The sequence below is a fragment of the Aethalodelphis obliquidens genome, unplaced genomic scaffold, assembly GCF_003676395.1.
Source record: "Aethalodelphis obliquidens isolate GAN/ISIS:26980383/991018 unplaced genomic scaffold, ASM367639v1 scaffold28, whole genome shotgun sequence".
Lineage (NCBI taxonomy): Eukaryota > Metazoa > Chordata > Mammalia > Artiodactyla > Delphinidae > Aethalodelphis > Aethalodelphis obliquidens.
Window position 1 is genome coordinate 23,970,942 of NW_020837972.1, and position 25,757 is coordinate 23,996,698.

At 52.8% G+C, this 25,757-nt stretch overlaps 1 protein-coding gene across 3 annotated transcripts in view; it reads right to left on the reverse strand.

Moving 5' to 3' along the window:
* Positions 1-25,757, reverse strand: part of GOLGA3 (golgin A3) — a 44,928-nt gene that overhangs the window by 13,709 nt on the left and 5,462 nt on the right. Inside the window, exons 2-15 of one of the 3 annotated variants that reach the window (XM_027125197.1) lie at positions 25,215-25,527; positions 22,978-23,100; positions 20,060-20,172; positions 15,086-15,744; positions 14,311-14,422; positions 12,154-12,460; positions 9,742-9,944; positions 7,032-7,169; positions 5,404-5,565; positions 4,766-5,134; positions 3,926-4,003; positions 2,913-3,215; positions 1,829-1,923; positions 898-1,114 (exon numbers count right to left, since the gene is read on the reverse strand). In XM_027125197.1, coding sequence (XP_026980998.1) covers positions 898-1,114; positions 1,829-1,923; positions 2,913-3,215; positions 3,926-4,003; positions 4,766-5,134; positions 5,404-5,565; positions 7,032-7,169; positions 9,742-9,944; positions 12,154-12,460; positions 14,311-14,422; positions 15,086-15,744; positions 20,060-20,172; positions 22,978-23,100; positions 25,215-25,347 — 3,012 coding nt within the window. In that variant the 5' untranslated portion in view covers positions 25,348-25,527. Of the gene's footprint in view, positions 1-897; positions 1,115-1,828; positions 1,924-2,912; positions 3,216-3,925; positions 4,004-4,765; positions 5,135-5,403; positions 5,566-7,031; positions 7,170-9,741; positions 9,945-12,153; positions 12,461-14,310; positions 14,423-15,085; positions 15,745-20,059; positions 20,173-22,857; positions 23,101-25,214; positions 25,528-25,757 lie in introns of all 3 variants that reach the window. The other 2 variants (XM_027125196.1, XM_027125195.1) reach the window with 2 other exon arrangements.

The following is a 25,757-nucleotide window of genomic DNA, read 5'->3' on the forward strand; positions in this document are numbered from 1 at the left end:
CACACACACACACACACACACACACACACACACACACACACACACACGCGCGCGCGCCCACCCTGCTGCCGGTCCCCCACCCTAAACAATAACCCAAAGCAAAAGGCTCTCTCTCGCCTCAGGACGCCATGGGGGAAAGAGCAGTTCCCGCGGCTCTCAGCCCTCACCGCGTGCAGGTCCCTCTTCCTCCTGGACCCGAGCGTTTCACAGGCACTTCCCTCCACTACGTCGCACATGCTGTCCACCTCAAGGGCCGTCTGTCGCAGAGCCATCAGCAACCCGCCCCGCCTTGGTGCTGGCCTCCGAGACGCCTCCCACCGCCTCCTGCACTTGGCTCCCATCACCTCAGCTACCGTCGCAGCCTCTCCTGGCCTTAGGTCGTCCCAACAGGATGGTGGCCAGGTCTCGGCTCGCTCTCTGTCACATGGAAGCTCCACTCCAAACCCCCCGACCCTGGCTCCCAGCCCCTCCAGCCAGACCCCTACTTGGCCCCGTGCCCCCAGACCCAGCACACAGGAGCAGCGCTCTGCTGAGATGCCCGCCGTCGCGCAAGACCATTTCAGACGCCACCTGTCCAAAAGGCTGTCCTGGACCCCTCGACCCTCACCCCAAGCCCTCTCACACCCCACGCATGGCGCTCACAGAACCTCCTCCTCAGACATGAGGAGGGCCGGGGCCAGCAGGGCGAGCGCCCCGCACGCGTTCGCAGGGGTCAAACGCAGCGTCAGAGCCCCCGGTCACATTGCTACCGCGAGGTATTCTGAAGAAACGCTGCCCACACACCTCCTTTCTAAACCCTCCTAGAAGGGTTTCGGAGGGGAGGTGCCTGTACACGTCATGCCCCTGCAGCCCCCTGCACCGATTCTCCGCAACCAGCGGAGTAAGCAGGTTACCCACGTGCAGGGTGTGGTCGCTGCCGCCACCGGCCACCCGGGCTCTCAGCTGGCTCAGCTCGGCCTCGGCCGCCTCCTTGGCCGCGAGGGCCTCCTGCAGGCGGCGGCTGAGGATGCCCACGGCGTTCTCGTAGGCCTTGTGCTTGGTCTTCATCTCCTTCTGTGCGCTGCTCAGGTCTGAGCCCAGCTGCTTCATCTTCTGCTTCTGTTCGGTGATGGCCCTGGGGCGTGGCAGAGACAGAAGGAAGTCTCAGCTCACCTCCAACCCACTTGCCACACCAAGCAAAGGCCAAGTGCGTTTCCATCCAAGCTCCACCCTCATCTGCCCCCAGCGCCACCCTCTCCAGCACTGCGCTGCCCAGAACCCAGCTCCCCAGGATGCGGTCGGTGGGTATCCCCTACAGAGCCCATCACCGTGCTTTCGTCTGTCCTGCTCCCCTCTCGGAGCTGCTTAAACCACCTTGTGGAGACAGAGAAGACTCCTCTCCTACCAGATGGAAGCTTCCAGCGCTCTTCCTGACCAGCAGCAAGGAACCCAACACTCAGGCTCACAGTACATCAGCGGCTGACAGAGCAGAGCGGTGTGGGACACGCAATGGGAGTGAAAGGCCTGGCGCGGGCCGGGTGAGGACGGGCACAGGTGTCCACCCTGGGCAGTGCACTGGGGGTGCGAAGGGCGCTGCCACAGGCGCTTGACACGAAAAGTCAAATGAAAACAAAAACAAATGGGGAGTGTTTGTGAAAGGATGTGTTAGCACATCCACGTGTAACCGTCAGATCACGACGGAATCACTTTTCCAGCTTTAAACGTGGACTCTGACTTCCTAGGCCACCTGTTGTAGACCGGCAAGGGCTGGACAGACAGTGCTGGGGGGCCCTCAAGGCTCACAGCCACCGCCCGGCGTCCCGCCAGCACGCACCCCGCGCCCGCGTACCTTGCGGCTTCTTGCTGCAGCTCTTCTATTTGTTTCTTGAGCACCTCGTTGGCCTCCGTAAGAGCAGCCATCTGCTCTTTATCGAACTGCAAAGACTTCAAATAAAGGGAGGACGAGACAAAATGAGGAGTGCCAAGCCTTCCACCTGAAGCCCAAATGTGGGACTGGCTTCCTCTCAAGGCCGCCTTGCAGGGCACGGGCTTTGAGGAAGACCCTGGCCAAGGACCCCGCGATAAGCGGTCATTGCACGGAGGCCGAGGGTCCTGCACCACCCGTGTCAAGGCCGCTGGTGGGATAGGCGGGAAGAGCTGCCAACGAGAACGCCTCAGGCGACGGCTCCCGCCCGGTCCCCTCCCCAGCTTCTCCCAGCACCTCGGGGTAGCCTCACGCCCCCCTCCTGGACTTGCCCGCTGCCCCGTCTCCCCCTGTGCAATGAGCACCGTCCCCCCAGGACCGGCTCGGCCCTCGCAGCCGCGAGCCCTGCGTCCCACAGCTGCAGGGGTCCCACCAGCCCCTGGCTCCCCACAGCCTCCGGGCCCTCTTGTCCTGCCTGCACTCTCATGGCTCTCAGCTGCAGCCTCCAGCCTACCTGCCTCCCTGGACCCTGCCCGGCCCTCCGTGGGACTTCTGACACGTCACACGTTAAGATGCAGCCCTCAGTCTGACACCCTGCCATAGCTCTCCCCAGGTCTGCCGCCTGCCTCAGAAACACTCCCCAGCTGCAGGCATCCGGCCTGAGGGCTCCCTCTCCCTGGCCCCGTGCCAGACACCCTCAGCGGCACAGCCACCACTGTCTCTCACAGACTCCACCGGCCATGGGGGCCCTGGTGCGTGCACAGCAAATCTGGCCCCACCGCCCTTAAAGCCCGGAGCCCAAAGCAGCTGCTGCAGGCGGCCCAGCCCACGTCCCCGTGCCCCCTGCTGCCTCTCTCCAGCGCCCACTCAAACGCCCGCTCGGACCATCTCAGGAACCCCCCCCACAGCTCTCCTCCACCTGATCTGAGCTCCACAGGCCCCGCCCCACCCACCGTACAGCCCCAGGCCCGTTCGGCTGAACCTTCACAAGTCAAAGGCGTCCCCAGACCTGTAAGTGCGTCTCCATCTCGTCGCGCTCCCTCTGCGTGGACTGGAGATGCCCTTCAAGATCCACCACCTGCTGACGGGCCTGCGACGCCTCCCTCTGCAGGTGCAAGCGCTGCACCTCCGCGGCCCTCTTCTCCCCCTGAAGTCTGACGGCCTCCTGCCGCTGCTCCTTCACCTCCGAGTCCAGCCTCCTCTTTGCGGCCTTCAGCTCGCCGATGAGCTGGTCTTTGGAGGTGGCGTCCCGGCGGTAGGCCTCCACCATCACCTGCCCAACAGGCCGGAAGCTGCAGCCCGCGGGGCGGGTCTTCCAAGGGGTCAAGCCGTTTAAACAAAAATGCTCACCACTTATCTATATAACTTTCTGGGGCTGAAGATATATATTTCACCAAATCCGTGATACCACTCACTGAGACACACACCTAAACAGGACTGGGTAATGGACAGGGGAGCCATGCCAGCCGCTGGGGGCCTGACTGCTTCACTTCCTCGGGGGAATGTGGCCACTCCTTCCCACTCCACTTGCCCTGCCTGGCTTCTGACAGGCACTCCGCTCGCATCTCAAGTGATAAAACCCACCACCGCTTACAACGTCCTCGGCTGCCCCTTCCTCAGACCCTTGGTGGTGCTCTGCACTCATTCCTCAGACAGCAGAACCAGCTTCACTAATGTGAAGAGCCTTATTTCAGTGCTGGGTCGTGGTGCGACATTTTTCAAAGCAACGTTACGCAGGAGTCCCGGCCGCTGTGGAAGCAGCACGCACTCACTCTGATGTCCCAGCAGGGCATGTCCGCATGATCCGGATGCCAACCCCACCCTGAAAATGCACCTGACTTCAGAAGCATAAAAACGGGAGGAGTGACGAGTGTATCTCAGAATCAGTGAGGTCTCTTAAAAAAGCTGGAGTCTAGCTGTTACCTTCCTCTTGAATTGTTTCCTTCCAGTGAAGAGATTAAACGTACAGGATTTTCTTCATGCACTTGTTTCACAGAAAGCAAGCTAACCCCACGTTCTCACCTTCTGTTGAAGAAACTGCTCCTTTGTCTTCTGTGCCTGCTTTTTCAGGGAGGCAGCTTCTTGTTGCAGGTGCTCCACCTGTGAGGGACACGTGTGCAGACATTACACGGATGGCTCCGGGAGGGCCCTGTGCCTCAGGGGGACACGGGTGCACAGACCTGCCTCTGTGCCTCCTGTCCTAGAAGGGTACAGACGGGTCAGCACCTGCAGAGAAATCGCACCTACTTCCTGGAGGGAAAACGTGCCGACTTCCTCTTGTCCTCGACGCTCATGGAGCTGGATTCGAAGACAAAACCACTCCCGACACTAACTCTACTTCCTCCACACCCTGCAGCTTTCTCGTTCCGTCTGTATTTGTTTACTGTTCACCCACATCATAGCATGGCAGCTCCCGGGTGTGGCGTGCTAGGTCACGTGCGCACACACCCGGACCCTCGGCCGTCTCCCACCCTCACCCACCGTCATGCCGACACGTCCAGGGCGTTGTACTGGGTCAGGCAGTCAGGAAGGAAAGAACCAAAGCCCCACGCTGCTTCTCCCAGGTCTGAGCTCCTCCTCACAGGTGCACTGAAGCTGGTGTTTCTTGGCAGATTACTTTCAAAGCCCCAAACAACTCGGTTCCCAGTTCCCAGCCAGGTATCTACACACCCAGCCACTAACCTAGGACCGGAAGTACCCCATCAGCTGCTGTGGGCCCCTTCCCCAGCTGAGCCCTGGGCCCCCCCCCGGAAGCGTTCTTCCATGTTTCAAAAAAAGAACAAAACAAAGGACCAAACAATCAGCGTTACTTCTTGTATATGTGATTTCCACGCGTAAAAAAGTGACAGCAAACTGCATTACCTGGCTGGACTTGATGGCTAATTCCTGTGTCAACTGCTCTAAAGTTGCTGACGTGTCCTGGGCACCCTCTTCCAGGCATTTTGCCTCTCTATCAAACTCCTCCCTGCTGCTCTGGGCTGCCTGCACAGCCACCTCCAAGACGATCTTCTCGTTCTGCAGGAAACGGATGGCGTCGTCCCTTGCGGCGGCCTCCCCCCGCAGCTCATCCAGCCTGGCCTGCAGCTCGTCGTGGTGTAGCTGCAGGTCCCCGAGGGCCTGCTCCCTGCTCTGCAAAGTCTCCTGCGTCGAGGTGAACTGCTTTAACAGGTCCAGGTGCTCCTGCTGCAAAGCCTCAAGCTGCTGGTCTCGCTGATGCAAAGTCAGCTTCACCTAGGAAAAAAGGAACTGTAGTCAATGTAACCGCGCTTGAACGAAAACACCGCGTGTCCCAAGAGTTTGTACTTCTTCCGTGCTTGGGTTTTAAACAGTCTGGACGATGCTCTGGAGGCAGCCTTCTGCGTAAAGCTGAGGCACAGAAGACCACGAGCTGAAGTGAACCCCCGCCGGGTCTGACGACGTGACGGACAGACCAGCGCCAACGAGCCCCGTGAGGCTGGCCGCGGCCCCAGGGCAGCGACAAGAGCGCCCGAGGGGCTTGCCTGCTCCAGCTGCTGCTCCAGGGCCGCCGCCGAGGCCGCCGTCGTCTGCAGCTGCTGTTTCTCCTCTTCGAACTCCTCCAGCCTCCTCTGCAGGTCCTCCTCCACCATCGTCTTCGCCTCCTGAATCTGCACAAAGGCAGCTTCCTGGTCCAACATGTCAGCCTGGGCCCAGAAGACAGAGCATTTTTTAAAAAGCAGGAAAACCTGTAGCTACAGCCTCGGCGGGCAAGCCCACCACCCTGGAGAGAGGCCATCGTCCCCGTCACCATCCTGTCCATGACCCACAGAGAGAGGGCCCGAGGGGACGGGGGCAGAAAGCTGGTGCCCTCCCACTGCCAAGACAGGCCACCAGCCGATTCCTCCACCCATGGCTCCCCTGCTGACCCTCGGGCCTGGCTGAAGAGAGAAGCAAGCAGACAGCCCAGTTTTAAGAACTGGGATAAAGTGGTGAATGAAACTCCACAGCCGCCACCGCCGCCACCTGCGTGAAGACAGGCTGTTCGGGGTGATGCACGGCACATTCTCTTTCACAAGATTACTTCCTTTTTTTTTTTTTTTTTAAAGATTATTTATTTATTTTTGGCTGCATCGGGTCTTAGTCGTGGCATGCAGGATCTTTCGTTGCGACACGCAGGCTCTCTAGTTGAGGCGTGCGAGCTCAGTAGCTGTGGTGCGCAGGCTTAGTTGCCCCACGGCATGTGGAATCTTAGTTCCGTCACCAGGGATAGAACCCGGGTCCTCTGCACTGGAAGGCGGATTCTTTACCACTGGACCACCAGGGAAGTCCCACAAGATTACTTCCGGATGCCACTTGGTAAGACTAGAGACCAGGGGCCGTGGGGTAAATATGGCATTCCTTACGTCCTGACTATGTAGATAAAACGCAACATCTAGGAGTTTTCTTAGGGAAAAAACATTAGCTTATAACTTAGAATTTTTTTAGTTCTTTGACACTGAGCCCTTGAAGCATGTGTTTGACACAACACAACTGTCTTTCATCATCCACGTCATCCGTGAGGACAAAGGAGCACGTGCAGATAAGTGGGGATATGGGAGACCACAGTCACAGAACACCAACCTTCTGTGTGACCGTGAGGTTCTCGGTACACAATGCCAGGATGCCGTGTACCCCTTTTCTTCTTTACTTTTCCCAACAAGCCTATTAAGTAGGTATTATTATCCATATTTAATGAAAAGGGAACAAAGCCCAGAGAGTTAAGATATTAAGTCCAGGGTCTCACAGCTGACAAAGACCACAGGTCAAAGCCACTGCATCTCCCTACCCTGGGATAATCCACAGAGGAGGCTGGACATGGTCCTAACCAGTCCACGTGGCTGTTGGAGCGTGAAATGGTAACGCAGGCTGAGGCCGGAACTAGGCAGTTCAGAGGAAGGCCCAGGTTACCTCTGAGCGTGCAGAGATGAGGGAGGGGGGATGAGCATACAGGGAACACGAGGAACAGAATCCCGAAACCTTAAATCACTGCACATGGCTCAAAGGAGTATTTTTAAAGATATGCATACGTACGCACGTATGTAGTACTAATGTTTACGTACAAAAAAAAACCCCAAACCCCCAAACCCCAAGACAACACTGACACCCCACAGCCCCAGAAGCACGGCCCCACCTCGATGCCCTGGAGCTGGGCGGCAATGCGCTCCTTCTCCTTGATCGACCTCTGCTGGGTCTCCGTCAGCTGGTGGGACAGGGACACATTCTCAAGCTTCAGGTGCTCCAGGAGGCCCGCCTGGCTCATCTGTCCAATCTTCAAAGAAAAACACCACAAGTCGAAGGTTGCTAGACTCCAAGCACAAGCACAGCCCAGCCAGTCCCTGAGGCCACCAGGGTGAGGGTCTCTGTGCAGCGCTGGCCCCTGGGAGGGCCGCTCCCCAGGACCACCGCCCCCGCAGGGCCTCCCTGCCCACCCTCCTGGCAGCCACCATGACACTCAGGCCATCTGTGTTCTGTGTACTTAAGAGGAGCCAGCCAGCAGCCCAGAAGTCAGCGCTCATCACCCCCACGATGGTGCGGTCTGTTGTAAGACCTACGTGACAGTTCCCACTGAAGGGGCATCCCTGAGTCCGGAGGTTAGGGGCCTCAACTGGGCGGCAGGGACAGCCAGGAATCTGCCCATCAGATAAACTGACCCACGGCCAGACACACCTTAGGCCCTGCCCTCTCAGTCCCCGACTGTCCTGGTCACGCACCAGGCTGACCCTGGCCACTCCCAGGAAGTGGCACTGGCATCCGCCCCGGTCTGACCCAGGCCATGCAGACCTGCGAGCACGTCCCTTCCAGAGCCGACGCGAACGCTCCTAGACCTACAGGTGCCCAATGCGACCAGAAGCTGTGAGCTTCAGGGTCTAAGATGGAAGCTGCCCAGAGCAAGGAAAGGCGTCATTCGCCGGGACTTCATCTCAAGGCAACAAAAGAATAAAGACTACCCTGCGTTCTTCTCCAACCTGAACATTCCTGGGACGCTTCCATGTTACTGGAGAAAGAGGGTGAAAATGTACCACACACGGTAATTAAGGAACGCTGACCTGGATTAAGGAACGCTGACCTGGGTGTCAAAGGAATTTGAAAAAAGCAGTTATGGTTCTCAAACTGCCATTCCCTTGGACTCTTTCTCCACTTCTGTCTTCCAAATGCCATTTCTGACTTAGCTCAGGATATAAATCTGGATTCTTTAAATATTTCATGCCTCAAATAAATGCACGACAGCTTCAAAATTGCATTGACTTGCAATTATTTCCAAGCACATGGTAAGTAAAACAAACGCTTATTTATGCTAAGGACGTATTTAAGCCAGGTCCTCTAGCTTAAAAAATACACAACATAAGGACTTCCCTGGTGGCGCAGTGCTTAAGAATCCGCCTGCCAATGCAGGGGACACGGGTTAGAGCCCTGGTCCGGGAAGATCCCACACGCCGTGGGGCAACTAAGTCCGTGCGCCACAACTACTGAGCCTGCGCTCGGGAGCCCGTGAGCCACAACTACTGAAGCCTGCGTGCCTAGAGCTCGTGCTCCGCAACAAGAGAAGCCACCGCAATGAGAAGCCCATGCACCGCAACGAAGAGTAGCCCCAGATCACCGCAACTAGAGAAAGCCTGCATGCAGCAACGAAGACCCAACGTAGCCAAAAATAAATAAATTTATTTTAAAAATAGATACAACAAATTTTTTTAAATTCTATTTTTTTTTTTTTTTTTTTGCGTTATGCGGGCCTCTCACTGTCGTGGCCTCTCTCGTTGCGGAGCACAGGCTCCGGACGTGCTGGCTCAGCGGCCATGGCTTATGGGCCTAGCCGCTCCGCGGCATGTGGGATCTTCCCGGACCGGGGCACGAACCCGTGTCCCCTGCATCGGCAGGTGGACTCTCAACCACTGCGCCACCAGGGAAGCCCTAAAATTCTATTTTGTATATTTGTAGACTTTAGATTTTTTTAAAAAGGAGGATTTGGTGGAGTTAGTACTTTACATCCTCTACTTGAGAAGTAAAGTTTCAATGTTTTGAATATTGTAACAAAAAAGGTACGATATTTTACTTGGATAAAAAAAAAGTGGGGAGATAAAATAAAACCCACAGCAAAATTCAAAAAGAAGACAGGCTGACCAAGGCACCATCAGCACCCTCACAATCGGTCCAATTAGTCCAAACACTGAGATTTGGAGCAAAGTGCATTTCAGCATCTTGCCTACTGCTCCCGAGAGCATGCCTCGGCCCCGGTCACCCTGCAGACCTGGACTCACACCTGTTCCCACTCACGCAGAATTAGAGGCTGACACTCTGGTACCCTAACAACACAGGAAGAAAGCGAGGATATGGGAAATGAGTGTTCTCTGGGAGGATCTGGTGACCAGGCAGCTGGAGAGCTCTGCCAGGAGGTGGCGTGTGCCGCGCTCTGTGCACGTAAGAAACGCACCACAGGAGGCGGTGACGGCGCAGGAGAGCCAGGGAGCAAGCGGCCCGAGACCCCTGCAGGTGTGGATTTGACAGCTGGGTTCCAACGACAAAAGGCGACCCCAGAGAGGGGACGGGATGTACGACTCGGAGCGAGGAACACAGGACGTCCCAGAGAGGGGGATTTTAGTATTTAAAATGCTCAAGCAGAAGCTGTGAAACTCCCTGTGTCAGAAGGTCATAGAAGGCGGTGACCCCTCCCCGCAGGGCCTCCCTGCCCACGTGGTGGGGTGTGGGCTAGACGGGTGCTCAGCAGATTTTCAAACAACCTATGGGTGAAGTCTAAACTCAGAAAAGTCGCTTCAATTTAGGGAAAAAGCAAGTGTTCACACCAGATGTGCAGCATGAGCCGCTGGCCACGGCAGGGGCTGTACCTGGATGTGGGCCATCTCGCCCTGCAGCCGGACCCGGGCCTCCTGGGCCAGAGCAAGCTGCTGCTGGTACCACTGCCGGACACTCTGCAGGGACGCAATCTCGGCCTGGGACGCCTTCAGCTTGCTGGTCAGCGTAGTGCGCTCCAGCTGCACCTGCTGCAGTTGGCTCTGCAAGGCTGTCATCTGCTGCCGCAGGTCATGCACTGAAACAAGCAAGCAGAGACGCTCAGGGGAGCCCGGCCGCGCCAAAGGTCCCGTCAAGCCGGCTCCGCAGACAGCGGCGCACGCTGGGTCCCCTCCTCCTCGGCACGACGCCTTACATGCAACCTCAAGCGCCGAGCCACAGGTCCCGGGCATCCCGGTTAGGGTCTGGTCACTGCTCATCAACTGATCAACACACAGCCTTGTTTTGCGTGTGCTTCTGCTGAAAGACACCTTGCTCCACTTGCTTTTGATTCATTAACGCTGAACTGACAGTCGACAGCGCTGTGCCTCGTGCCTGTGCAAAGCTTGTCTATCACCCATGCTTTCTCCACAAAGCCCATCACGGCCTTCCTGCACTTAGGAACACCACACAGTGTTTGGGGGTAATCGTAAAGAGCAAAGCCACCCCAAAAAGCACAAAAATGTAAAAAACGTGGCACTAAATCGACCATTAAAGGACACTTGTGGTACAAGAGCTGAACCAGGAAGGCTGAGCCTTTTTGCACATCAGGTGCCGCAACCCTTCTCTGCTCTGCACCTATCTGCAAATGACCAGAAAAAGCTGTGAGTACTGGTGGGGGTACAAATACATTTAGTGAATCGGAGAATTCACAATTAGCAAATCTACAAACAATGAGATCGACTGTGTGTCCACAACGTTGCCATGGGAGCTTTCTGGCTCAAGACTTCGGCATGATGACGTCTGTGAGTCATCAACAAGCTCAGGAATGGTATACACACTAAACCCTGCTGGTCTGCTGATATGGTCAACACTGTTGAGGGCAGGGCAGGAAGGGGAGCAGACAGGAAATCATAGCAGAAACCCAAATCATAGTACAAACAAAACCAGTCAATTATTTAAAAAATAAATTACACCAGGTATTTAAGAAAACACTTATGATTCTAATGATAGTTTCCAAAATTTTAAAATAGAACAAAAAAACACGATAGGATCCATGACCCCTGATGCGAAATCCTTGGGGATAGATGTGCCTCAGAGCAATGGGGCTTTAGGATGGCAACAGGAGCATCTCCCCCGCATCCCCAAATCCCCCAGCCAGCAGACACACCGACAGCAAGGCGTGGGGAGGCTGGCACTGCGCTGGGTGCAGGTCAGTCTGATGCCTGCCGAGCTCTGGTCTGGCCATGCCTTGCAACCCAGAGCAATACAGAACTTCTTGGATTTTATAATTTTCTTAAGGGATTGGGTACCATAAAATGCTCAGAGACTAAAGTCAGTTGGCTGTTTTATTTCTCAGCTGGTGCTTTCCCCGCCCAGGATCCGGATAAAGTTTTTGCCACAGAGGTTTGTCACTTTTCCTTTATTTCATCAGACCTGAAACCTCGTCTCACAAGTCTTACGGCCAAGACTCCACGTCGGCAGACGCCGTGGTCCTTCACAGAAGCCCCGCCGCACCCCACTCACGTCGCTCAGACGCCCAGACCTTGGGGACAAGAACGTCATCTCTGCAGCCTGCACTGGAGGACCAGGGTCTGGGCTGACACGTCCTGGGCTCTGAGCGCCATTCTCCCACCCCCTCTCCCCCTCGTCCCGTCAGCACAGTGAGATGTCGTGAGCCCACAGACCACACTTCTTGGCGCCGGCCGTGTGTGGAGCGTGGGCTCTGGGAATGGAGTACGCGCCCCCAGGATGAGCAGAAAGCACGAGGGAAGGACACACAGGTCCGCTGTGCCTGGCCCACCAGCAATGTTCCCTGACTCCACTGTTCCATCTGTCTATCGTTCCAGAGGGGGTTCCCACGGGGATCCAGCTAGACCCAAAACCTGAACTTATGGAAGGGAAAATAAAGATCTACTACTCAAGTGATGCTTTTAAATATTTTAAATGGCGCCTGCAATTCTGGAATAAGCAGGCAGATCTAGCCCCCAAACACCAATGGACTGAGAAGGCAGAAGAGTGGAAACGATTACTTCTGACAGTCAGGGGTCCACAGTCCATTTCTAAGACCTAAGCCGCCCCCCTGATGCGCATGCAAAAACGTGCAGAATTCCTCAAGCTGAACCAAAAACAACACTACTTTAGGCAAGTGGACACTTCATGTATAAATCAGAAGGGAGGATAACCCCCAGCACACTGATGTGACAAAGGTCAGTCCTCAGAGCAGACGAGACAACCCCTACCAGGGGCACAGCCCCCGGGAGCCTGCGCGCGACTGAGGGACAGACATGCAGACGCGGGATGCTCACCTGTGTTGTCCTTGCTGAGGATGCTCCTCTGCATCTCCTCCACTTTGGCCATGAGTCTCTGGTACTGCCCCTCTGCTAACTGCAGGTCGCTGTTGGAGGAGGCCAGGCTAGCATTCTTCGCTTCCAGCATGTTCTGCAGAGCGCTCATTGCCTGCTCGAGGTCCCAGCAAGACTGCTTTAAGGTGTCCACCTCCGAACTGAGCGAGTCCTGCCTCTGCTGGCTGCTGTGGCTGTGCTCCAGCTGTGCCCGCAGCTTCGTGTGCAGGGCGGCCAGCTGCGCTTGCAGCTCGGCCTTTTCTTTAAGTGCCTGGAAAGACCCACACACAGCCACGCTGACATTCAGGAAAATAAGTCGCTTCCACCCTGCGTATTAAGAGGGCTGCCAAAACACAGCCAATGAGACAGAGGAACGTGTCCAACAGGTGAACTTTACAGGAAAGCACCATGTTTTCCAAAACATTCAGTCACCTCTAGCATTACAGTTATCCAAAAAGAAGGGGTTTCTCCAAACAGGCGCAAGAGGTAGGAGGGGTGAATACAGAGTCTGCCTGCTTTCCGCACGGTGGCACCTGGGCAGGACAGCACGTGGGAAAAGCTCTGCAAGCACCCACTCACCCACAAGGACGCTGGAAAACATATTTGTCCAAAAAACAAAAAAGCGCACAAGCATGCACAAACACACAGTGTAAGAATACCCGGAGTGTTGAGGGGTCTCTAAAAGATGAAGAGCAGCCAGATTCAGATCTGGGGAAAACAAAATCCACAGAACACGTCTGTGGGGAAAGGGTGCCATCACATAGGAGAGGCTCGGAGGGGCTGCGGCCAGGGCTGCCGGGCACGGAGCAGCCTGAGGCACAGTCTGTGCTACGTGGCAGGGCCGCGGGGACCACTGTCCACGGCACCCAGCAGGGAGAGGAGAGGTGGGGCCTCAAGAAGCCCTAGGCCCCAGGGGCAGCTGAGAACAGACACTGAGCAAAGGGCACGACCCCTACCCACTCATCAGCACCTCCCACCCACCCTGAAGTCAGCCTATCAGGGTGTGTACAGCAATTTCAAAATGCAAAGAAGAGCAGACAGCTGCACGTCAACACGCAATAGCAGAAGACCAATGTCGTGAAGACAATAAATTCAACAAACGGAAGAATACCCAAAAAAGTGAGTTAACTGAGCAAACGCAGTAAGATTTTGTAGTAAGTATAATCAGCATATTCACAGAAATACCAAAAAGTTTTGCACCCGTAACAATCCACAAAGATCTTGGCTTGGACACAACTGAAGAGCAAATCAAATCCCAGGAGGATAAGGAGGTAAAGTAAAAGCCAGCGAAGGTGCTTCGATTGTTCAGGGCGTCAAACTCAGGGGAGGTGGACATGCACTTGCTGAGGTCACGTTCTACAGGAGGACAAAGTGAAAATCGTGTGCAACTAAAATTAACCCCAACACCTCGGTAATCACCTCTTCAGTTTAGAGTTTTATGTACAGAGTCTGTGTCCCAGGACCGTGTGAACAAAAAAGTCATCAGACGTGAGAAGCACATTCAGCAGAGCAAGCACTCTCGTGTGCACGGCTCCCCCGCCCGCACAGCGCAGGCTCCTGAGGGGAAGGGAGAGCCCCCTGCCTCGATCTCACACCCCCCAGTGCTTTGTGCTCTCCCCCGTCTCCGTGCCAAGTGCAGAGGATCAAAGGCAGCTGAACCGAGTTACTCTAATTGTTGATCGGAAAGCTGAAAATTAAGGGATGGAAAATGATTCTTTAGGCATGTGCTAACCAGACAAAGCAAAATTCGTATCCGAAAAAGTAAAGAAGTACTAAAGGGGCAAAGATGACAATTTCACCAGGCCAGAAAAAGGTGAAATCCACCCCAAAGATTTCATTGCCATGGACTGTTAGGTCTCTGACAGCAGAGCTAGGAAGCCTCCCAGGCAGATCCTGACGGAGATACAAGGAGAACCCACACAGGGCGGAGAACCAGCACACCTCTTTCCGTGGCTGACAGATCAAGTGGACAAAAACGTCCAGAAGACGAAGCTGCTGCGCTGCTGCTGCTGCTGCTGCAGCTCATTCCTAAAGACACGTGTACAGCTGTACGCGTGAACGGGAGCTGCACGTTCTTCTCAAAGACATGGCACATTGATACATCCATCAACTCTCCATTACCTGACTAGCCTCTAATGATAAAGCTTCCAGCTGTCCTTCGAGTCTCATTTTTTCTTTAAGAACCTGCAACATTTCATCATGAGTTTCAGCAACAGAGCTTTCCATGGACACGCTGGAGGATAAAGGCACAAAGGATCAGGCAGTGGGAAGACGACCGATCATTGTCTTTCCTTTACACCATCCATACTCTCCAAATTCCACACCCCTCTGCTCCTCTCCCCCAATTAAAAAAAAATAAGTAAGTAAAAAAGATTTAGCGGCTTCCCTGGTGGCGCAGTGGTTGAGAGTCCGCCTGTCGATGCAGGGGACACGGGTTCGTGCCCCGGTCTGGGAAGATCCCACATGCCGCGGAGCGGCTGGGCCCGTGGGCCATGGCCGCTGAGCCTGTGCGTCCGGAGCCTGTGCTCCGCAACGGGAGAGGCCACAGCAGTGAGAGGCCCGCGTACCGCCAAAAAAAAAAAAAAAAAAAGATTTAGGTAGCGAGCCAAAGCTCTTAGGAATGCTACCGATACACCCCCGCCCACAGCATGGCCTTTTCAGCCACCACATGGCCAGAATGTCCTCATGGAGACATGAGCCCCCATCACATCTGTGCAGTTTTAGAGACAGGTCTACACAGATCCTGGAAGGCAGAATATCTTAACACTGCAGGTGATTACTCATTCGACCCAATTCCACTTCTTACAAAGAGACAGAGTGCATATAAATGAAGCATTAAAGACCAAGGGGGGACTCGGAGAGGAAGGCAGTGCCTCGCAGGCCCGGCATCACCCACCTGCTGCAGATGCTGTCAGCCCGGCGCCGCGTCTCCCCATTGACCTTCTGCCTCTGCTCTTGGCGCTCGGCGGCTGCGGCCTGGAGGACATCCGAGATGGAGGGCAGCTGGCCCAGGGCGCTGGCGGCGATCTCCTGGCTGCTGACCCCACAGGGGGCCTGGCGCACGCCCCCCGTGTTCACTGGAAGGCCGGCCGTCCCTCGGGCAGAGACGCTGCTATAGGAGGAGCTGTCACTCTCGGTCCCGTCAGCCTCGGACACATTGTCCCCCGTCAGGGACGCATCCTCCAGGCGGTCATCGGCCTCGGGACACAGGCTGAGCTCAGACACCACTGACGTCCCACTGCCTCGGTTCTGCTCCAGGGAGGCCCTGGCAGAGTCCGGAGCCGGAACATTTCCACCAGAATTCCGAGCGTCTGAATCTTCAGTTCTGTAATCAGCCAGAGACCGAATTTTGCTTGATTTGAAACTTTTTTTCTCCTTAGGATGTGCCAGGAGCCCTAAGCTGCCCACCTTCGGCCCCCGAGGGACGCTGGTGCGCAGGAAGGAATATTCTTTGGTCATAGCCACGGCACTGGCCCTCGGTAAGGTTTCTGGGTTCAACATGAGTTCAGGATCAAGTGTGCTAAAAAGTCTCGTTTTAGTTACAGGTTGACTTGACTGAGAAGGAAAAGAAAGTACAAAAATTATGTTTAAAATTGACAAGCAGCATTCAGAAATCGCCATCCAGAGAGGCCACGCCGATTACGCAACAAGGGCTCCCTGCACGCGGCCGCGGCACGGGCGTCCCGTGCTCTGTGACTCGCTGCCTCCACGGGGCCCCGGGTGAGAGCCAAGCGCACGCCTGACTCTGACCCGACGGCGTTTCCAAACACCCACCAGAGCACGTCCTTCCTCCTCACATCTGCTTCACACAATATTCCTGGCTATCCTCCCATGATAATTCTTTTACATAAACCTTGAAATTTTTCTTCAAGTTAAGAAAAAAGTCCTGTTGAATCAGAACTACCTTAAATTTATAATTACTGAGGGGATAATGAGCCACTTCCCCCCATTTATTTATATCTGTTGCCTGACCCTCAACAGAGGAAGTTATGTAGTGTTTTAGAGTCTAAACCATTTTTGTTGTCATTTAAATTTAATACTTAGATATTTTGTTATTTTGTTGATATTATAAATATTATCTTTTCCCACTAATTTCATAACTGGTGATACTAGGACAACTTGATTTTTCATATTTGTATTTGAAACTGACAATTTCTAAACCCCAATTATTTTAATAATTTTATATTTTTATAAATTTATAATGATAGCAATTTTTCAGTTGATTCTCCAGCATTTTTCCAAGGTGTTACCAACACCTGCAAACAACATTTCTCCTATTTTTTCAATATTTATATCTCTTACTTCTTTTTCTCATATCTTCATGTTAGCTAGAACTTCCCAAGTGGCCTTGAATGAGGCTGGAGATGAGGGGAGACACCATTCCCTGGCGCTGAATCAACATGACTTTCTCTTACGATTAATATTCTATGTTACTCTACAAAGTTAGTGCAATCCCAAAGTGGCAAGGAACAAGGTGGGCGAGGAGCATCTCAAAACGATGCTGGGATACAAGAGGAAGGATAAATGAGCCAGAGCAGCAAGGAAGAGTTAGGGGCATGGTGTGTTGGACATGCCAGGCCTCCCAGATGGTAACACACACTATAAAGCTGCCATGATTAGATCCACTGAGAATGAGAAAAGAGTAGGTGGGCTGATGACACAGAACACAGCCCAGGAACTGGTCCAAGCATAGGTGGGGTCTATAGATATTTAAGAAGCACCACAATAAGGTAGCATTCCAACCAGTGGGGAAAAGAGAGACTACAAAATAAGCAATTTGAGATAACTGGCCAGCTGTCCACAAAGAGGCTCACTCCCACCTCTCACCTCCATCCAAAACATTGCAAGTGGATTAGATTTACACAGAAAAAACCACAACTTTTTAATACTTTTTATACTATCTCTTACTTATAGCATAAGAAGAAAACAGAGGTGAATTTACTTATATCCTTCAAACGGGGAGATCCTCTCAAATATGACATGAACCCCAAAAGAAGTAACAGCAAATACTGAAAGTTCTGACTGTAAACATTCAAATCTGATGTGCAGGGAATTCCCTGGCGGTCCAGTGGTTAAAACTGCACTTCCGGGACTTCCCTGGGGGTCCAGTGGTTAAGACTCCGCACTCCCAATGGAGGGGGCCCGGGTTCAATCCCTGGTCAGGGAACTAGGTCCTGCATGCTGCAACTCAGAGCCCACATGCCACAACTAAAGAGCCCGCGTTCGGCAACTAAAGATCCCGCATGCCACAACGAAGAGCCTGCACTCAGCAATGAAGACCCCATGTGCCGCAACTAAGACCTGGCACAGCCAAATAAATAAATATTTTTTAAATTGAATTAAAAAAAAAAAAGACTGTGCTTCCACTGCAGTGGGCACGGGTTCGATCCCTGGTCAGGGAACTAAGATCCTGCAAGCTGCGCGACACAGCCAAAAACAAACAAACAAACAAAAAAACCGATGTGCAGCAAAAAGTATGCCAGAAAAGAAGTCACGGCGAACTAAGAAAAAATTGTTTGCAAAAATACTAGAAGGGGATAACTTCCTCATATACAGTACGAACATAACAAAAAGACAACCAACAGAAAAACAGACAAAGACCGACAAAGACACCCAAACGGCCAACACGCAAAGAGGCGCTGACTGTTAGGAAGTACTGGGTTTTTTCACCTATCAGAGGACGAACATTCAATTTTCATTATTTCTAATGCTACCAAGGATCTTACCGACTGCTAACCGGAATATAAACCAGTCCATCCTACGTGGAGGGCAATATATATCAACTAACATAAAGCCTTTTACCCAATAATTTGACAGTTAAGGATTTACCCACAAAAGTATACCAAGACACAAAACATTCCCTGCAACATTGTTTGCAATTTCAAAAAATTAGAAACCACCTAAAGTCAATCACTATGGGTTGGTTAATGCAATGCTGGTACATACACATGGTCACGAAGGATGAGGAGGGCCTCCACTGTGTTGATGGAGAAGGAGCTAAGGACAGGGGAGTGAGAAAGGTCGTGTGAAGAGCAGTGCAGAGAGGGGGCTCCCCCGCATAAAAATTATCACCACCTCTACGTGAAGGCACATGCGTGGAGATGCTCTCAAACAGGGGAGGACTTTCATCCATCATGTCTACCATTTAAACATGAGGTTTGAACTACATTCCTAAATAAGTATCTTTCTACTCCTAGTTTGTTTTTGCTTGCCTGTTTTGCATTTTTTCAATCGAGAATTCTGAGTTTTATCAAATACCTTTTCAGCACCTACTGAGATGGTCATTAAGTCTTGCCACATGGAACGACCATTATGATGAGTTCTATCAACAGATTCTCCCATTTTGAACTAACCTGTACTCTTAAAGAAAACCTCACTCGGTTTATGCTACTCCATGAACCGACAGGCCATGCTGATGGGTCACAAGCACAGCAGTGGAGAGCACAGCTCTGTGCTCAGATAGGCAGGTTCAAGTCCCAGCTCAGCCGGGGGCACTGGCGGTCACTTCAGCTCTGAGCTCCCCTGGGTCATGGGGAGAACCCACCCAGATGCCGATTTGCATGAGGACGGCACCTGCCAGGCTGCACTCTCCTCAGCCGGCCCTGCCCCGAGGGTCTCCAGAGCTAGGGACAGGTGGGGGCCAAAGTAGCCGGCATCTTGCTGCCTGCCTTCCTTAGTGCGGCGTGGGGCGGGGAAGGCGGGGTGACCAAGCAAGTGGGCCTGTCAGGTTGCTCAGACCAGTGTGTGATGAGCCCAGCAGCTGGACAGAAGTTATCTTACTGAGGCTAAGGTTTTATACACATATATGCATACATATAATTTTTAAAGATGGGAAATGATGTGAAACTTCACACTGAACTCCTGACACATTGCCTAACGTTGGATGACCCAGGCAGAGCTTGACTTGTGGTGCAAACCCCTGGGAGGCAAGCTGTGGACAAGCTCGGCACACAGACACTGTCTGGTCTGTATCTTGGCTCTGCTACTTTACCGCAAGTTCCTTAACTGTCCGAGCCTCACTATGAAGTCCGTGGGGAATTTAACACAGTGCCTAGCACACGTAATTACTACTGACTATTGACCATCATTGTAATGTTTTCTGGCAGGCCATCTGGACAGATCCCTAGAAGCCCCTGACCGGGTGGGAGCCTCTGTCAGTGCAGAGCCTGGTGCTGTCCCTTCCAGTCCGTTTACATTGGCTTCAGAGCCCCGACGCTCGAAAAGCCAAGGTTCTCTCTTGGGAAAACAAATGGCCAACCTTGATGAGGACCCGTCACTACTAAATCAATCCCCAAAAGCGTTTTTTAAGTTTGTTTAGTTTTAAATTCCTTTAATTTGACATTTTTCAAGTCCACAGAAAACTTGGATGAAGAGTGAAATGAACCTTCATACCCCCCTTTCTTAGAGTCACTCGATGTGATTAAAAAGACTGCTTTCATTGGTATCCTCACGAGAGTTTCATACCTGAACAAAACTGATTTTAGCAAAGCATATGGACATACTTATCATATGTGTGGGACGTGGCACATATTCTAACAGTGTACAGCAAAGTTCAGTAGAAACTGTGCCACTTATACAGTAAACAAGCCAAACCCAGGACTGGCCGCTCAAGCACAGACAGCAGTTCTGCCCAAGTATTTGTTGCCCCTGCTTTTCTAAAGGCAGCCTTAGAGGGAAGAAGGACCAGACGGGGTGGGAACCAAAGGGTGGGAACTACATGACAAAAATGATCCTTGCAGAGAAGCACAGAAGCCCCCCCCCCCCCCCCCCGAGAGAGAAATAAACAGCAGATCCTGGAATTATGTCTGACCAATTGCTGTTTTTCACACGTGAGGTTTTCCACTAGCTCGTCCGAGAGAGGGAGACTCACTCTTTCCTGCTGGCGCTTCGCCCTGTACTGTCTGAGCTGCTCTTCCAGCTGCTTCCGAGCCTGCAGTCGGACCTGCTGTTCCTTCTCCAGGGGCACTGGAGCCTCTGTTGAGCCTGAGGTGGGGAAATGGCCATTTAGAAACTCACAATGCACCAGGGTACAGAGGACCAATCAGAACGGCAGCCTGGCTGTTTTGTGTTTTATTACCGATACGATTTAGCTTTGAACGACACACGGCTGTCTAGTTTGAAAGAAGTGTTTGCAGATGGAGAGAAAACCGCGAGCCTTGGACACTGACCACAGAGAGGACCCACCTGCTGGCAGACACACTGGCCAAGCACAGGGGCCGTGCTCATGCCACGAGTGCATCGCCCCCTATGGGCACCCGGCTGGTAAAACAGGACACGCGCGGGGCTTTCCTGGTGGTGCAGTGGTTGAGAATCTGCCTGCTAATGCAGGGAACAAGGGTTCGAGCCCTGGTCTGGGAGGATCCCACATGCCGCGGAGCAGCTAGGCCCGTGAGCCACAACTACTGAGCCTGCGCGTCTGGAGCCTGTGCTCCACAACAAGAGAGGCCGCGATAGTGAGAGGCCCGTGCACCACGATGAAGAGTGGCCCCCACTTGCCACAGCTAGAGGAAGCCCTCGCACAGAAACGAAGACCCAACACAGCAAAAATAAATAAAATTAATTAATATATATTTAGCCTGAAATTAAAAAAATAAATAAATAAAACAGGACACGGGCAACCTGTGCCTTTTAGTAACAAAAGAACTGAACTTGAAATTGGTGCCAGTGTGAGTGTTCTGAGGTTCTCACCAAGCTCCAAGTCCGCTCCCTGACAGTACAGAGGAACGTGAGAAGCAATCCTGACTGGACAACGGCCGCTGAACTCGCCTTCTTCATGCAGTTATGTCTGGGCCCCTCACCTCAGTTTCCTGCCTGAGGCGACTCCAGTCCAGGGTCTCTGCTCAAGGACAGGAGGGGAACTACTCTGACAACTTTCTGGCTAATAACAAAATTTTAAATATCTAAAATCCAAACCTTTCACTTTGGGTAAGAAAACGGCCGAACAGCGAGTGAAAGGGAGGAGAGCCCCAGGTCTCCCCAGGGGGGTCAGACAGCAGGCTGACGGGAGCAGAGAAACGCCGTAACTGAGCCCCTTTATGGGCGGAAGCATCTTCAACTGTGGATCCTAGGAGGTACGTAGCTGCTGCTGAATTTCACTAGGAATTCAGCAGTGTTGTCACTAACTGTGCACTCATCACTCGAGAGGTCTCTCATACTTTTCACAACGCTGAGTGGTCCAGACAGCAGAGACCTAGGAGCTGTGGCCTCAGGCAGGGAACCCAAATCAGCAAGCGCAGCACCAGAGACATGGCCTCGGGGCTGGGCTGGGGGCAGGCGAGCCGGGTGGGTACCTCGGGCCAGAGCTAACATACCCCTCAGGTCAGGACCCAGGATTTCACACAACATCTTGGCTGACATGCTAACAGTTAGTTTACAGAGATGTTTAAAGTACGCTGTGGCCCTAACAAAATAATGCCTGTGAAGAACCCTCTAGTAACCAGGGAAGTGGGAGCTGCAAGTGAAACTATCAAGGCAGCATCACAGCACACCCATCAGACTGGTAGACTCAGAGGAAACAGCCTCTGTGTCCTCTCACAGGGCGTCAGCGCCCTGGCAATGTGACCACACGTGATGGAGGTAAACACAGCTGTTGCTTCTGACCATGAATTCTGCTTCTAGGGTGGAGCCCACAGAAACGAAAGCACCAATGCTGCAAACATGCATGGGGAGATGCTCACTGCAGTACTGGTCACGTGGCTCTTACCGGCCACACGCGGGGCTCCTACCAGCCTTAAGAGAATAGATACGGAGTTGCATCAGCTGATCAGCTGATGTGGGGCAATATCCATGTGATAAAGCTAGGTGAGGAAAGCACACAATAATGTGAGGGACATTAACCCCATTTTAAAAAACAATGACCCCCAAACCTGGCTGTTTCCAGACGCCTGTAAAGGACTATGTGAGAATGTGGCTGACCTGGACGGGAGGGGAGGGGAAGAGGTACTAAAGGGAGGATGAGGCTTAAAAACAGCACGTGTGAAATGATCCCATTAAGTAAAATCACACAAGTCTGTGTATGAAAACCTACATGTTAGAAAAAGGCCTGGAGGTTTCTAGGGCTCAGAGGCTGCCAGTTTGCAACTTGTTCACCCATGAATCCCCAGGGATTGCACAAAATGTACACTGATTAAAGTAACTCATAAAAGAAAGCCTTCAAAGTGTAACTGTCGGGCTTCCCTGGTGGCGCAGTGGTTGAGAGTCCGCCTGCCGATGCAGGGGACACGGGTTCATGCCCCAGTCCGGGAGGATCCCACATGCCGCAGAGCGGCTGGGCCCGTGCGCCATGGCCGCTGAGCCTGCGCGTCCGGAGCCTGTGCTCCGCAATGGGAGAGGCCACAACAGTGAGAGGCCCGCGTACCGCAAAAAAAAAAAAAAAAAAGTGTAACTGTCAAGATCAAAACCCCACTGGCTGCTTGCTCACCACCCAGGGTGACAAAAGACACGCATGCACAGGCCCTTTAAACTTGGGCCTCAAGCCCAAGTCACCATCAGGCCATGATGAAGTGTATCTTGTCTCTGAAATGGAGCTAACTGTTAGATGTGCGACCCACCACGGTGATAAAACAGCAAATGGAAGGCGGTGCAGGGCCTGTGCCTCTGAAGGATGGTGGGTGACAAGGGCCCGGGGGTGGGGGGAGGGGGGGAAGAGCCCAGTGGGAAGATGCTTACACAGTTGCGTTTCTTGCATAGGAAGACTGAGTCTGAGGGACTGCAAAGCTTCTTTTCTAACACTGCCCTCAGCACTAGTCCCCTGAGACTTCCTTAGGTTGTCATGGAAATCAGCCACACCTGGAGAGGCTTCAGGACCCACTGACAGCGGAGGGTCTGGGAACTGTGGCGCCGGCCCATTCAGACAGGTGTCCCCTTGGCTTCCTCCTTCATCTGAAGCTCTGTCTACCTCGACACCGGCACCTGGAAAAGAGGGTGTGCTGGGCCATCACGGTTTTAACAACTCAAGCAGGACAAGAGGGGATCTAGATACGTGAGCAATCTCCACATGCCATGGATCTGTTCACTCTGAGAGGACAGCAGGATCGTCCCCTCCTGTGGGCGGTGAGGTGGGACAAGTCACTAGACCTCGCAGAGCCTGACACACTCACCTGCAGGACGCCCTCCTCACCCTCCGCGCTACGGCTGTGGAATTTAAGTAGTAATGTTTCCTTTGCATTTAAACAAGACCAACAAGAAATCTTACGAAAGTCTGTTTTTTAAAAAATAGCAAAAAAACCTTACACATGCTTAAAACACAGTTGACGATGTTTCTAACAGGCGTTGTTAACAGCAGTGCTAACCCGTGTCACAGCCTAACGTTTTCAACGGGCTGATTCCAAATGAGAAATCAAAGGCAGAGTCAGAATAGCTGCTGAGAACGATTATGGCAAAGCTGAGCACAGAACCCAGAGTCCGTGCTCATGGCTGACAAACACCTGACGGATACAAAGCCAAGTTGACCAGTGGTGACTATACACGGCTACCAAGCTCACTCTCCTCCACTAACACTGTTACGAGTAGACTTGTTTATGCTCTAACTGAAACCTATTTCTGTGCCAAAAGGAAACTAGAAAGAAAGCACTCTCCCCGTGACAGACCGGCCAGTTGGCAGCCAAAGAGCCAGGGAGACGTGTGGAGGGGCTTCCAGGCAGGTGCCAGGGCCCCAGCACTGCAATGCCCCAGCCTCGCACAGGGTCAGCATCACTTGGCTCTCGTGACGTACCCAGTATGCATCCAGGAAGTTCTCTCTGTGCCCAAGCAAATTTAAAATGGGTTTCTGTCACTTGAAATGTGACTCCCAACTAACATAGCTACTGTCATGCCTCTCTGAAAGGAAAACCAGAATATAAACGGGGCACCCCAGACACAAAGCAGAGCGGGGAGACCCACCACCACCCTGAAACAACCATCTGTTGTTTTACACAAACAGCCCTTCAGGCTCCTGCTGGGGTCAGGGTCGGGGTCGGGGGAGGAATCCTGCATCTCAGATCCAAGTTAATCGGGTCAGTTCTGCTTTCTGACAGGCTTACTTACGGATCTAGGAGAGTCTCTAAACCTTCCTGTTTACAAAACAAAGTCATTTTTTGAGCATCATATTGCACTTTAAAAGAAACCTAAAAGAAGGCCCAGTAAATAATAAGACTTGATTGTTTCCAAACACAGGGCTAATTATGGATAAACAAATAACGACGACGACACACACACGGCCAGCACCACTTCCCGGGTGCTTCCCAGGTGCTTGCATTTCACATGGGCCCTCACGACCATCCCGAGATGCAGGTACCATTCATCTTTCCGTTTTCTCAAGAGGAGAGTGAGACTGAGATGAATCAAGGATCTTGCTTGAGGGCTCCTTGCTGTTAGTGGCAGACCTAGGAGCCGTCCCACTGTAGAGCTCTTGGTCTCGGGCCGGGCCACACTGGCCTCACCCGGCGTATAAGGAGCAGTAACCAGCAAAGCCATTTCAGGTGCTTGAGCACTGTTTTACAAGAACAGGAATGCAGTTTCTGCTAGTAAATCAGTAAATACACATGGTAACGATTTTCAAGCACACACCGACCAGGAAGGGGCATGGAATGGAGTGGGTAATTCACCCTGTACTTCCGATGCACAAATAACACATCAGCTAACATGCAAATGTGATCCAATAATCCTCAGATCACTAGTGGACCATTTCTGGATCCCAGTTAGTAAAATTCTGGCAACCAACCAAAAAGGTAGAATGTCAGGGCACAATGATGTGTCAGTGAAGACCTACAGAAGCCTTAACGGTAACCATGCTGCTCTGTCCTGCTGGAGCAGAAAGTTCCACAAAGTTCCCGTTCTATTTAACACGCGTGGTGCTTGATTCAAGGTTGGCATCAACTAAAAAACAAAACCAAACCCTCATCTGATTACTAAAAACACACTCTGAATGAATTAAAAAGTTCATTACGGTCTTAGACACCACAGGCTTCCTCCAAAATGCACGCTGACCCACGTTCTCCTGTTTGAAGGCAGAAAGTCAGCAGCACACAGAGTAACTGGTGACTTACACTGGGCTTCATCCCACTGGTCCAGTGATGTCAGGGAGCCAGTGGGCTCTGGGGGGGCCTCGGGGCAAGCTGAGATCCCACTGCCGGGTCTGTCCTCCAGCAGGCCTTCCTGTACGGCCGCTGCACCGTCCATGGCTAGGGTGACACGGGCTGGGCTGACAGTCAGGGGCTGCAAGTGAACTGCGAGCGAGCTTGGTTTCTGCCATCAGCAATGGCCGAGAGCTCCTGGGATGGGCCGCACCAGGGCTGCCATTTTCGGAAGATTTAAAGTCTCACAAATGGCCTGAAATCAAACCAAGTGATATCATGATACCTGACAGGAGAAAAAAGAGAAAAAAGGTATTATGAAACTTCGTTTGCCAGACTTGAAGTAACAATTCCAAGACTAACATTTGGTTCCCAATTTGCATCTGTATAATAAACAAATATAGATTTATTCATTCAACAAATAATCCTTGAGCACCTACAACATCCTAGATTTTGAGGATAAAATGCTGAACCAGCTCCACCTGGGCCCATCCCTACAGGGCGCCTGCACTGGCG